The sequence below is a fragment of the Agelaius phoeniceus genome, chromosome 7 (assembly GCF_051311805.1).
Source record: "Agelaius phoeniceus isolate bAgePho1 chromosome 7, bAgePho1.hap1, whole genome shotgun sequence".
NCBI classification, from domain to species: Eukaryota; Metazoa; Chordata; class Aves; order Passeriformes; family Icteridae; genus Agelaius; species Agelaius phoeniceus.
In genome coordinates, this window is record NC_135271.1 from 43,354,427 (window position 1) to 43,369,271 (window position 14,845).

Consider the following 14,845-nt stretch of genomic DNA (forward strand, 5'->3'; position numbering starts at 1 on the left):
ATCACTCTTGGTTCCATTCACACTGTAATGAATCTGCCCGTCTCATTCTCTCTCTTTGAAACAAAAAGCCCCCAATGCTTTCTGCCACATCAGGTGCCTCATTTTTAAGAGTCCCAGAAGCTAATTTTGCTTTGCTACTGGCACATGCTGCCAGTAACACTGGGTGTTGTCAGCACGTGAGAAGTCAAAGTCACTGATCCAAAAACCTGTCAAATGATTAACACAGTGCAGTCACAAACCTGGATGCTGCATAACTTAACATTTATAATTCAATTTGAGGACCTTAGATAAAAATATTTAAACAGGAAAGGTCCTAAGCAAATTCTAAAGCAATACTCAGATGTTAGACTGCATGCTGGTCTTATTATGCTAAGTTTCAGAATGAAATACTGAACAAAATAAGCACAAAATTTTCCTAACACATGGTTAGTAAAACAGTTTTGGATTAAAGAATGAGAAAGATTAAATTCCTCATGATGTGGTGTCTATTCAGGAAGGTGTTATGTAACATCACAGACCCATAACTTAAGTGGCTTCAAAGAGAATCAAATTTAATGCCCTATTCCTTAAAGTAAGGTAGTAGGAAAAATTTTATATTATTACAATATAAGTAAAGTACTAAGCCATTATTAATTATAATTTACCACCATGTTCATGTATCTTTGTGTTTATTAGTTTTAAAGTGACTGCCTTCTAAACCCCTATGGTCAGCATTACGCTGAAAGCCATGAATTGTATTAGAATACATGGGGGGGTTGGCTATATATGACATATATCAAAGCTATACCACAGAATCAGTATATGTTCATGCATATAAAAGTGTTTGCACTTTTTGCTAATTGCTTTGAAGTTTTATGAAAAGAGCAGGGAATTAAGAGTGGAAAGTTTTGAAAGCGTATAGGAAATTTGTAGGCAAGGAAATGGCAGCAAACATGCCCCACCAGCAAGGTCACAGCAGGCAATGGGACTGAGTTTCCCTGCAAGGAGAGACCTCTACCATTTCTATCTTGGCTGTGGAGTGCTGGGCATTGCTGCTGGGACACACTGGGCCTGAGCACCTATGGAGACACTGTGCTGCTCCTTATGGCATCAGCTGGGGATTTGATAGCAACTCTTCCTCTTTCTCTCTCTCCTCTAGTTTTTATCTAGTACTGGTTAACTAATCTTGATGTTACCTTTGACATGCAGCAATTCTTCATTCATAGACTGGAAGGGGAAAATACAAGCATTTCAAATATTTTTTTTTTCCTCTTTCCTGCCCCTTCTCATGACAAAGGACGGACATTTAATAGGAAAAGGCCCCAGTTATTCTCCAGTAATACAGATGCTGGCGAGGAGACTGAAAAAATACAGAAAGGTGTTACATGGAAAGATTTAAAAGTTGTGATTTGTTCTTCAAATTTCCACCTAGAGATCTCCAGCTTGTCTCCACAATACATATGTGTCATCATGCACTAGTTTTGGTCTACAAAATACAAATAAATCACACCAGCAACTCCACTCAACAAAAATGCATTCCGACAACAACACTTAAGGCATTTCTATCATGCTCCAAGCAAGTCTCTTTGATGGGTGCTATAACTTGTAATTTTTGGAGTTCCCTAACAGGTCACTATACACCTCCAGACAGTCTCAAGAACTGAATAAACACAGGAGTGTTGTACACTTTCTCAGTGCTTTGGAAAATAGAAATATTTACTTTGTTCTAAGCATGCATTTTGAGCTGGCCACATCCCGAAGGTGACAGTGACATGTGTCCCCATGGCCAGGCTGCCTCCAGCCACCACCACACTGCACTTCCCCAGAGCTGCAGCTCCTCACACAGCAAGACAAACATGTTGGCACATGGCACACCACTGCTCAAATTCCATATTGCCTTAAACAAAATACCATGCAAACCTATTCCATTTAAATGCACCACTTATTTGGGGTTTTATTGGGTTTTTTTTTTTGCATTATTATGCTGCCATAGACTATATTCCTACCAATGACACAGCCCTGTATCTCTTGTGCCCTTTGCTGTGTATCCTGGCTAGTTCATCATTGAACACTCACTGAGATTATCTGTTAGTGACTTGCTTTTGATGTAATGGATTTCAGAAACACTGCTCTCATTTTAAGGGATTTATTTCCTAAGCAGCTGGTAGATTGCAGTGATTCTCCTATCTGCACAAGGCCTGGTGAGTGCACACGCTGTGGGCATTCAAAGATCCAACTACCTGAAGTTTCAACCCAAAAAGAGTGACCAAGCAGCCCTTATGACCAGGAACAGTTACATATGAATATCTGTCTATCTCTCTCTCTCTCTTTCTCTCTCTCTCTCTTTCTGTAGGAGGAGATGCATTTGCAGTTTGCAGGAGTGGGCAGATGTTTTCCTGCTAAGGCACAGGTTTGGTTTAAAAAGAAATTAGTTGTTCTAGACACATAGAAGTCCAAAGGGAACACTACAAACCCCCCTAAAGTCTTTGCTCCTCAACCTAATTGTAAATAAGAAAACTATTAGTACACCACTACCCATCAATTAGCAGGTGCTACAACACTACTACAATAAACCTGAAATGTAAAAATTGCTGATACAGTCCCTGGACACTAATGAAACTTGCTGCAGAATTTTTGCTAAGGACATATCTGCACTTTCCTTTTATAGTTTACAATCTAAGAGCTAATGAATAAATAAAAGTGAAAGGAAGGCAGGAAAGAAAGAAGAGTAAAAGGTTATAACATACATATTATATTACACAGTAATTATGTGCTTCTGAAATGCCAATTAGTAACTCTTTCCATGATCCAGCTTGCAGTCAGATCAATATGAGGTTGATAACAGCAGAGAGTCATGATCTGGTAAAGAATATTTTATTATTAAAGAATGTATAAAGCCACAGAAATATTAGCTTAACTCCATTTTTTTTTTAAGAGCAAATTGTAATCACGACTGTGTTAAGAGCAAGACAAACTTTTCTATTCCACAGTCCCTGGTAAATTTCACACAGATGTTTGGTTTGTTTTCCTAGCTAGCCAGGATAATTATTATTTTCTATTTTCTGGGTTGTGGAGGTTTTTTTCTTTCTTTCCTCCAAGCAAGGCAAACAATGTTCTAACAGAATTTTTCTCTGTCAGACAAAATAGAATGTTGAAAAATTATCTGGTCATCAGCACAACATGGAAGTGCACAAAACTCAGTGATTCTCCTGGAAGAGCTAATTTGCTTGCTGTGTTGACAAGATGAGCCAAAACTGTGAAGAATAAAACCAATTTCATAGCCATGGGGGGGATCCTGGAGTCAAGCATGTAATGATACAGAAATGAGGCAGGTATTTGGCATTCCCAGCTTGACCCTAAAAGTTTTTGTTACACATCTCAGAGTGAAAGATCATTGTTCATAATACTGTCAGCAAGGTGGTGAGGTTTGCAATCACCTCAAAACAAGCTATAAAGAGTCTTAGAGGTAAAAGGCTTTTCTAGGAGATTGGGCATTTCATCCAAGGGGTTTGGTATCTTTAGACTTTTTTCCTTGCTTGATATTAATTTTCCTCTTGAAAATTTGTTTGTTTCTCTGTCACCAGACTTACTTTGGATGCAGTGCACTCAGTTCATGGATGCAAAAGGGATCCCTTTGTTGAGGGATGTGCCCATCCCTCCACAAAGAAGGATGTGAGAGAGGGCCAGGGGTGTCCCTCCATCCAACCCTCCTGCAGCCCCAGGGTGACTCAGAGAGGGAACTGGCAAGGACGAATTTTGCAGGATTCCATTTAGTGGACAAGTGGATCATTCTGCTTCTTCTGTGAATCCAGAAGTTTATGCTGTGTTACAAAGCAGAGAGTGGCTGATCCAAAAACCACTGAGAAGCAACACTACATTGATATTAATGCACAGGAGCTGAGATGCAACAGCTTTGTGTGTTGGGGAGAAATATAAGAGGAATAAAATAAAGGGTTTTAGGGATCTCACTCCAATAGGTGTGAAGTTTTCCAGCAACCTTTTTTCTTGAATCTTCATAACTGCTAGAACTAACACTGTTTCTTGGGAAGTCATGCTCAAAGTGCAATTTCTATTTGGTCACTAATGAATTTTTGAAGTACAATACAAGGTCCTCATTACCATAGGGATGTTACTGCTCCTCTAGAGTCGTAAATACTTTTTCATGGAGTATCCATTGGCTCAGCATTGAAGCACTTAGAACTATTTATAAAGCACATTTCACACCTGACACATAGAATTAAGAGCAGAAAAATGAGACAGTTTTCTAATGGCATCAGTATTACTGTGTTGGTCGTAAAATGGACTCATGTCTAGAAGGCTCTGATTCATGTTCTCTCTTTTTGAAGACTATTGACTCCTCTGGCTCTTTTTCTTTTTTTTTTTTTTTTTTAATGGCATATTGATATTGGTGGTTGTTGTTGTTTTGGCTTAGAAGTCCAGTCAAATGAATTTAATAAATGTTTCTGGCAGTGAAAAATTAGCATTGGCAAACATAACAAGGGAATATTTCCCAGAGCAAGTACCAGACTGCTCTCTGTTCTCTAGTACTTTCAGAGATAGACCTAGAGAGGATGAAACAGTTTTAAGCAATTTAAGATTATATTTGCTGACTCTTTGAAGTAGGCCAGGGCAATTGTAATTCATCATTTCCCATGACCTTGCCCATTTGGGCATGAACTAAGGGGACATTCTGTGATGTGATGGACACAGTTACACCTTACACAAGTGGTCATTAGAGCCACAGGTAACCCCCCTCCCTGTACCCGAGCCTGCAGACATTCTGCATTACTGATCATACACTGCACAGCCTAATGCAGCCTATATAAAAATGACAGTGCTAATCGAAGATTTATGCCTTTAATCCCCTCCTGCCTCAGCTCTAAGTCATGATTTTTATTCCCAGCACTAACGGGATAAAGCCCAACTGAGAATTTCCTAACATGATGTGAAGTTCAGCTGCTCCTTCTGAGAAGACAAACGAACCCCAGACCCTTCAACTTCAGAGCACAAGGAGTGAAGCCCCAGCAGGATTCCTCACCCCACACAAACCCAAGCACAGCCTGGCACCCACAGAAAGGCACTGAAGTGAACTCTTCAGGCTTACACATCATTTTATGAAACAAAATACCTGGTGTAAGATTTCTAGATGTTGTTTTTTCAGGACTAAGAGTCACTAATCAAATATTGTCACTGACTGCGTTTTTATTTTATTTCAGGAAAAAAAAAAAAAAAGAAAACCATACTTATTTCTGCAGAGGTACTTCCTACTGAATACCAATCTGGTTAGGGATTTCAATCTATCACTCCAGAGTGCAGTAACTCGGCTAGAAAGTACTTTTCAATCAATGCAAAGGCGGGATGGTGTCAGAGGTAGGGCAAGAAGGCAGTCGAGGACAGAGCCCGCTATTCCCTCGGCTCTTCCCCGAGCAGGATCCCCCCAGTGCCCGGCCAAAGCACCCACCCAACTCTCCCTAACGCAAGGACACCGCCACGAGCATCAAGCACCCCGTCCCGTCCGGTCCCGGTTCGGAGCACACCCCACCAGAACCGTGTCTCACAGGTCGATTGCACAGAGCCCTTGCCGTGCCGGCACTGCGGAGCAGCGCTCCGGGAGGCGCCGCCAGCTCCGCGCCGAGCGCCGCCCGCTCGGGGCAACTTTGGGCAGGGCTCGCTCGGAAGGTGCCGCTGCCGGGACCCGCGGCCGGAGCCGTCCCTCGCCTCTCCCCGAGCTCCGCCGAACTTCCCCGCAGCGAGAGGACGCGGGGCGGCCGGGGAGCCCCGCTGCCGCCCGCCCTACCTTGACGGCCCGGGACGAGTGGCAGTGGACGTGGTGGGACACGGTCGCCGTCTGGTTCATGGTGCCGGGCGGGCACGGGGCGCCCGCGGGTCCCTCCCGGCGCCTCCGAGCGGCCGGGGGGCTCCGGCTGCGGCTCCGGCTGCGCTGCTCCGCACCCCGGGGCGCCGCGGCGGCTCCGCCCGGCGGGGCCGGACCCGCTCCGCCCCGCCCGCCGGACCCGCCCGCCGGACCCGCTCCGGACCGGGACCCGGCCGGGCCGCGCCCCCGGGGCTGGGGAGATGAACGGGATCAGCCCCGCTCTGTGAAAGCCGGGCCCGCAGCAGTGCTCTCAGCCGAGATGAGTAAGACTGCAGCAGAAAGTTTATGCTGGCTGCTCTTTCCTTCGTGCTCCGCGGGGTTTTTTCCTTTCTACCTTCCCCGTTCCCTCCTGCCGCCTCTTCCCTCGGTTCCAAACGCCTCCAGCCCACTGCGGTAGCGGGGTACGGGCGTGCTTATGTAACGCAGGTACGAGGCACCGGCACCAGCCTCCCGGCCCCGCACGGGCTCCCGAAATCACCGCGCTTTGTTCAGTACCGCGACAGCTCCACGCTTCCCCGTGGAGCAGAGGAAATCGATCTCTAATTAGACTTTCACCCAAATAACTTTCACGGGGGTTGGTTGTGGTACAAGCTAAGAATCTGTACCCTCCAGACTCCTGAGCAGGCCTTGCCAGGAATACACAGATTCTCTTTCTGCGGGTCCAACCCAGAGCTGGTGCCAAAGCCAGGATTTGGGGATGGAAGTTGGTAAGCTCTGTGAGCAGATTGTGACACCGCAGGCTGATAATGAGCAAGCAGTATTTTGTATATGCATAACATCCTTTAATGACTCTTACTTTAGAGAATCCTCCCAGTAAAACAAGACACACACCAAGGCATTCCTGGGGTGTCTCTGAGGGGTGCACAAAACTGCAGCCAGGGCAGGTAAAGTTGGTTCAAGAGGAAGCAGAGAAGAATGAGGACAGACTACGGCCAGAAGCCATGGCACGAGTCTCCAAAAGAAACTGCTGATTTGGAACCTCTCACTGCATGAGACTCCAGCTTCAGGCATCTCTGAAGCATCTGTTCTTTCAAAAGGGAGGCTGTTGAGCAGTATTTGCTACCATATCAAAAGTTATACTTCCAGTGCAGGAAGTTATTGCTCAAAAATAAAATGAGTTTTAAAATTCAAGTCCTGGGTTGAGCTCGTTTGGTTCTGTCTCATTTTCCTCCCCTGCCACTCCCTCTTTTTTAAGTAAGCTGAAGAAAATGTACAAAGCATATACCCAAAAAGTAGTGATGCAACAAAACAAAAGTTTTGTTAAAGACTTTAGGCTGTGCTTTGCTACTTGAAGGTCCATCCTACTCTGCAAAGGAGAAGGCTGAGAGCTTGCCGTGGTCACAGCCCAACACATCCTCACAGAGGCCTATGGGGACCCTCATCTGTGCTTGTAAATCTCATCATGACTTCAGACATCTGCCAGAGCTCTTTTCAATGGGGTTCATTTTCAGAAGATTTTAATTTCCTGGGATGAAAATTGCTTCAAATCATCTCTCACACAATATTCCAAAGTCAAAATTCATTTTGCACACCTTAACTTGGACACAAAGGCAGGTGCTGCTGGAGACGGAGCTGGTGAGGAAAAGACTGATCCTCTCAGTCTGCAGAAAGCAGCCCTGGGTACAAACAACCCCTCCAGAGAGGGGAGAGCAATCAGTGTTTCCTCCAGTGATACTGAGAAAAATGTCATTGCCAAAGGAAGCCAAATGCAAAGCAAAGGCACAGCAAGAGGCTCCCTCCTGGCCCAGACTTGATCATCTCCAGGCACCACGAGTGAGGCATCCGGGCTGGCCTCTAGCCTGCAGGACTGCTCACATTAGCCTCCTTCACCTTAGCAGATTTATTGGATTTTGAGCAATAAAAACCACATTTAGAAAGCATATCAGGGGCTCAGCAGTGCTCTTTCACCTCTCTCTATCATATGCAGACAGGAATGAAACTTAATGGATATAGATGGGGAAAAAACCACCCTCACATAAAAATGAGACATGATTAAACTCAAAGGTGAGTGTTGAGGAGAGGAGAACGAGTAAATGGCTGTTTGGGTAAAGGGCTAACTGGGTAACTTTCACCATACTCTGCCCAAATATTTGTCCTGAAAAGAAAATGATGACTTCAAGTTATTGTCACCAGGAACTCAAGCAAGCAGAAGTAGCCTGGAAGATTCAAAGACATTCTTCTTCATCTTGAAATATACTTGTGTTTAACAATCTCACATTGGAACTACTTTAAGATTTAAAAAATGGACTAGTGACAATTTTAGTTGGTTAAATAGTTAAATATCTGTGAGTTTTTGTAAGCTCCTATGAGAGATTTGTGTAAAGTTTTCATACTTGATTTTATGCTTCTCAGTGGCTGACCTTCCATGCATGCCCCAAAACCAGCTTTAAGCTAATAGAGAAATCTCTTCCTTACAATAACAAAGAGAAAGCAGTTTGGGTTAAAAAGTTGCCAAGGACAGAGATAAGATCAATAATTTGCTGGCATTGTTTTAAATGAACTTCTACAAATTTTGAGATATCTATTCCTAGAAAGTACTCAGCTGATTAACCTCCTGCTCTCACAAGGTGGGACCTAATTAGAGGATGAACCTAACAAGGACTGGAGCTGTAAAATCTCTATAAGTGCGTGGTTTGTCATTATAAAATATCCCAGAAACAAGGCAGATCAATAGAGGGGGATTCCACAAAATGCCTGCTGAAATCCTCCCGAGCACCACTGTGCTGCTTGCTTCTCCAGTAATGTCATTCCCTGCCATCCCTCCTGTTCCCTGATGTGGCTGTTAATCCTCCATAGGTGTAATCTTCTTTGGGAACTGGCTGCTTAGCAAAATGCAGTTCACCCTGGGTGCTGACTGCTAATGCAGGCATCCATGTTAGCCCTGCAAGGAAGTTCTCCAATGTTTCAGTGCCTTTAGGGTGCAATTAAATAACTGAGCGATTACCAAAATATGCTGGAGAATATTAAAGCTGGGAGCAGATGCAATAGAGCAGGTGGCACTTGCCCATGTTGGAGGAGCCCCTCAGTGCACTGAACAAACCTCCTTCCTGAAATATTTAAAATGAGTAAGAAATCAACGTGATCAGCCAGGAGAGTTGATCAAGCTATCCAGAAAGTTTGAGAGAAAAGAAAATCCCTGCTTGTGACAGAAAAGCCTGCCTGTCCCACTGTCCAAGTGCAGTGAGTGGCTGTGGGAACTGCTGCTGGAGGCAGCATTTCCCAGAGGCTCCTGATCACTATTCAAGTCCTGCAGTAACCTGCTCTTAGAAACTCCCAATACAGCTCCCCAGCCACACATTTTCCTGCCTCTTATTTTCTAAGCCTTATGTTCTTAAAAAATCTCCACAACCCTTTCTCCTTTTTTTTTGGTCACATTACATAAATTTTATAATCACCATCCTGAGAAATAAAATATTAAAGTGTATATTGGTAATTATAGATATGTTGTGGCAACATGTTTTTCTATAGCTGTAGAAAAATATTTGCTCTCTTTTCTCTTTTATGCAAGTACATAACATTTAGTCTTACTGCTGCTCCACATACCAAGGGCCTCATTCTCTGCTCACACATGTTGGCAGCTATTGACACAAGTGAACTCAATTTCTAATTCACACCAGTTCATAATCAGATTACAGACTTCCCTGTTTATGGATGAAGAAGTTTTAATACCATGAGGGAGGCTCACTTGGGATCACTGTGAGGCCGGCAGCTCCCTCAGAATAATTACCCATCAGGAGTCATGCTGTGTGTGAGTGCTGTATGAAACTGAACAGGGCAGAGCCTGCCTCCACTCAGCTTCCCAAAAATCCTCCTCTCCCAGCAGCTCTCAAAGGAAAGGGCAGCAGCTATCATGCATTGCTGCTCATGGCCAGCAAGCTCACACACAGCCCAAGGTATCCCAGGAAAAGCTGCTCCAGGAGGATGGCCCTATGGCTATGCACATACACAGGTGTTCATATGTGTACAATCCCATGTACCCTGCAGCCTTCAGTCTGGCTGCAGCTCTTGGAGGGAATGTGAAAGAAAATTCCCTCAAGTGAAGCACAACTTCAGGCAGACTCAATAAATCAGTGGGATGCCAGTTTGAGCCTGGCTGCAGTGCCAGGAGCTGCTGCTGCTGTGTTAACCCACAATGTTTGGTTGCTGCAGGGAAGGGACACCTCTCCCACTGTGAAAGCCTCATGTTATCCCTGCCAGGTGTTATATTAACTGTGTGTATGCCCACTCCTTTCAGCACTCCAGAGTTCCCTCACAGCTTACTGTCTTGAGGTTTTGCAGGATGATTTCTAACCACCTCAACATGGTTTACTAATTGAAATTTTGAACAAAACCAAGGAGAATCCACTCCATTGCTGAAAGACATGCTCAAAACTTATAGTCCAGTCCAATATATGGAAATGATGAAGAAGAAAATATAGATGTTCCTCATTTATACTAGCTAATATCCACTGAGGTATAAAGGTGCATTAGTAATGATTACTTTCTGTTCTTATTCACTACATTTATTTCAATAGAAAATATTTCGATTAAGTATTTGCAACTCCTTTTAGAAATAAAAGGTGTACTAAAAACTTCTGGCACACAAAGGAACCATTGGTGCACAATGATTCCTTCACTTAGTTTTCTGTGAAGGTGAATGGTATTGAATTATAGTCAGAAGATGAAAAAAAAAATCTTCCCTGTTACAATAATAATGAATTATCTTTCTAGATTTTGCCTGAAAAGAGGAGATATCATGAAAATAGATCCAGTAATGTCTACATATCATTGATTCAGTGCAGAGAGTACGCTGTGAGAAGAGATGAAAAAACAGCCTGCATACAACTGCCTTGTTACCAGGGAAGAGAAGCAAGTGGTGTTTGAGATATAAAACTGCAAGCAGAGGCAAGAGAAAATGGTCTGTGCCTGAATGAACTGAATGTGTCTCCCACAAAACCTGCACAGACAGGAGGTGGCTGTATGAGCAGCCCTTTGCAGGGCACCTCTTAGCAGGTCTCTGTGGTCTGCTGAATTAATTCTGATGAACTACAGGCAGTGCCACAAGCAAAGAGCATCTTCCTCAGGATCCCTCCAGTCTGTCCTGTATGTGCCTGTTACCAGACTCAAACAGAGAAGAAGAAAAGAATGACTTTGAGTCCTTTACATTTTCAACTGAGGCTTCAGAGGAATAGGCACTACTATCCAAGAAAATAAAACAAAATCAAGGAAAAAAAACCAACACACACGGCCACCAAGCTATATTCATTTTCTTTAGCACTCTGTATATTGACAGATAGACATACTTCACAGGTGAGGAACTTCAGGAAAAAAGAACAAATCCTTTTTCTTTGGTCTCACATGAATTCCATAGTAGACCCCTGGAGCACTCTGCTCCATCTCACTGCATTCATTTAGCCTTCTATTTGCACAAGCTATTGCAGTATAAAAAGAAGGTGAACCTGACCTATCTGAGAAGTAGATTTAATTTCATGCATAACTATTACTCACACTGCTAACAGGATTCAATATTTCTACCATGCAAGAGCTACAGGATGAGTAATGCTTTTGCACATGTGAGGATTTACAGGAGTAGAGCCACCCATCTCCCTGCCCATGGCATTGCACCACACTCAGGAACTGCCACAGAGTACTGGTGGAGACATGCCAAAAGCAGTGTCAGGTAATGTGAAATTTCTGTACAAGTTTGTGCTTCTTTACACCTTAAAATCTTGCTTGCCATGGGAAACACTGAACACCTTGCAGAGCAATTGCTCTGCAAGAGCATCAGAGCCCTGTCCAGTGCTGGCTCTCCAGGGATCCTCTGGCTCACTGAAGACAGGCCTGAGCAGTGGATTTCTGGGTTGACACCACAGCCAAAAGCCAGTCCAGAGGGGAGTTACAGAAGGTTCAAGATTAGCACACAAGCTTGAATGAAATGTCAAGCAAGAGCGAGAGTATTTTGTCTAAGCAGGATCATTTCCCTTATTTTCAATATATATAATAAATCATCCAGAGGCAAGTCCCCTTATCAAAGATTAGACACCAGGTAGTTAAACTTCTGAAACAGTACAAGAATTCCTACACTGATAGCCCAGCATTCCAAGTATTTATGTACCTAAGAGGTAGCCCAAAAACTTGTCAAGGCTTTGCCAAATTTACTATGGCAGAACTTTATGTGATCAAATTCTTTGTCCCCTTAACATGAAGAGGTTATCCCACAGCTCCTTCTGCTGCTGGGATATTTGCACTATGTATATATCTCATGAAAGCAAATTTCACAGTGAGCCATTGTGTTGGGATGAAAAATTTTGCTCTGAACTGTTTGTATATAGAGATATCATCCTGAAATCAGCTCCCAGAAAAGCCAGAATGAAACATTAAAAAAAGGAAATTTTACATTATTTAGAGGGTTTGAAGTTTAAATTAATTGTTTGTAGCTATGGAGTGGTGAAGTAGAGGATTTTATGGTAGGTCTCATAGGCTGCAGGAAAGATACTTTCCAAATTAAGCAACCCACAAAAATTCAATGACAACAGAAAAAAAAATATATTGGCTACATAGATCATTTTCCTTCATCCATCTGGGTTAATACAAGCCTAAGCAAAATTTCAGAGACATACTATCACTAAGAGAAAAAAAATGAGAAGAATAAAACTTAAACCATAATTATTTCTCTAATGCTTCAATGGTATTGAATAACAGACAAAAACTCTCCCTTCCTTTACTCAGGGTAAATCTCATAACACATAACAGGATTCTTTTTTTCACAAATGAAAGATAATTTGCCATCAAATGAGTACTTTCCCTGGAACACTGCAGAGCAGTTTGCTCAAAGAACAACAAGGAGCAATTGCTATCAGAAATGAAAAGATGATTTCTCAACCTCTGAAGACAACCCTCAGTCTCTTCCCTGCAAGACATGTATTCCTGTCTCCCCACTTAAAAATTATTTTTACAACACTCTCTGTGGGGCACTGAGGAAGGCCCTAACTCATTGCCACATGTATAAAAACACAGATGAGTGATTAATGTTCTGGTGTATTCTCCTCTCACAGAATTCATTGGTTTGGCTTGGTCTGTGTCCATGTGTTATGACCACCTCTAAGGCAGGGTAACAGATCAGCCTTTTCCCTTATGTGAAAACCCTTTAAGGCATCAGGCCTGGGCCATCAGGGAAGCAATAGCAGGTGCAGGCAAAGGTCCATCAGGACATGTTCCTTTACTGAGGCAAAACCCATCATTTTAATCAGGGTGAAAGATGGGATAGCCAGCAACCATGTCAGAAGGACTGCAGCTCAGATTTCCAAGGTGGCTGTTATCAGGACACTGCTTTGTTTCCCCTCCTCTGGGGCAGGAGGGAGCATCCTGAGAACAGCAGAGGCTCAGGCAAACTGCCAGGGTTGTTCTAGCAGTGCTGATTGCTGAAAGTGAACCCACCTGGTGAAATAGGGGTTCTGCACCATCTCAAATTGTTGCTCCAGGAAATTAAAATGCAAAATGCTACAAGAAAAATGCTGGTAAGGAGGAAAACTTAAACAACATAAATGAAAATGGGAGAAAACAAACCACAGGAAATTGAAAGGAGAACTTGTCCAAAACAGCAGTAATAAATGAGAAACTCAACCTCACATTTTAGCTATAATCCCTACCAACAGGCTATGAAGACAGCAGTGGGGTTGCAGTCCGGGACCAGGTTTGACTGTGTCTTTGACTGCTATTGGTCACACCCATAAGTGCTGCTGTTAACATGTTCCTGGAAGACAATTCTCTTCCTCCATGTGTAAAATGTCCCAATCTCTTCTTGTGATGCCTTTTCAATAAGAAGGCATCTGAAATTCCCCTTATCTCTGTTTTTCTGTTCAGTCAGAAGTGTGTCAGTCACAAGCCCACGCTGCTCAGCCACCATGATTGCTGCTGCAATTCAGCTGACAAGCTGTGAAAGTTTTGGCTGCCCAAAAATCATGGGGAACATATTTACTTCCTTTTGTTAGAATGATGTTTTTGCCTCCTACTGGCATACACCAATGTACCTTTGCTCACATACATCAGGGGTTTTTAGTGACATCAGGGATCACATCCAACCCTTTAGAAAATACTACCTTGTTAATGAGAGACAACATTACTGCCAGCTGCTCATTCCAATATCCTGTAAACATGCATAGAAATCATTTCCCTCTGCCTGAACATCCTTTTTATATTCTGCTTATAAAAAAAAGTAGATCATTATGTGGGGGAAAACAGTGTGGATCCCACTCCTGTACTTTGCAAAAACCAAGAGCTGTTTCAGTGTAAATTCCAGTCAATGTCACAAGGTTTAAACTAACCAAGGAAGATGTGAGATCAGAAGGATTTCTTCTTTCTTTTGGGCTGTGAGCCTTTAGTAAGTCCCAGAGAGCTGTTGAAGACTTGTGGGACTCACAATGTTAATAATTTTTTGGAAACAACCAAGTCTCATATGCAGTTACATATTCTCTAGCAATTGTGAAATCTTCTAACAACTAAATCCAGAAATTATGTTATCCTGCTGTCAGGAAAATATCACAATTTATGCTTACTGGGATGCTGAAGGCCTCAAATGCAGGCTGACAGCTACAGTTGCTATAGGAAAACACTGTTCATTGCATTTACTCACAACCTCTGAGGCAAATGTAACACAGCCATCCAGCACACACAATAAAAGGACACCAGCTCCAAACACATAATCCAGCCATTATTTTGATTGCAGTATGTTTTCCAAATTGATTCAAAAATATGTTTTTATTAAAGTGCATGATTTGTCAAACGCACTTCCAGGAGGTGTAAGAAAAACAGCAAAGAGATTGGAGCTTGCTTAACCAAGTTTATAAACCTGCTGTTTCAGCCTCAAAGATGAATTACACTGCAGGAGCACGTTCACTAAACGTCTGTGCTCTCCTTTTTGCCCTCCTACCTATGTTCAAAGAATAGAATAGAAAAACATAAATCAAAGTCTCAGAACATATTTCTCCCCCAATTCTGAAGCTGCCATATCTC

The 14,845-nt window shown here is 43.0% G+C and overlaps 1 protein-coding gene across 1 annotated transcript in view; it reads right to left on the reverse strand.

Moving 5' to 3' along the window:
* The window catches only part of DPP10 (dipeptidyl peptidase like 10), a 438,065-nt gene extending 432,106 nt beyond the window's left edge, over positions 1–5,959 (reverse strand). Inside the window, exon 1 of the mRNA XM_077181698.1 lies at positions 5,777–5,959. Coding sequence (XP_077037813.1) covers positions 5,777–5,836 — 60 coding nt within the window. The 5' untranslated portion in view covers positions 5,837–5,959. The remainder of the gene's footprint in view (positions 1–5,776) is intronic.
* Between the last annotated feature and the right edge of the window lie 8,886 nt (positions 5,960–14,845).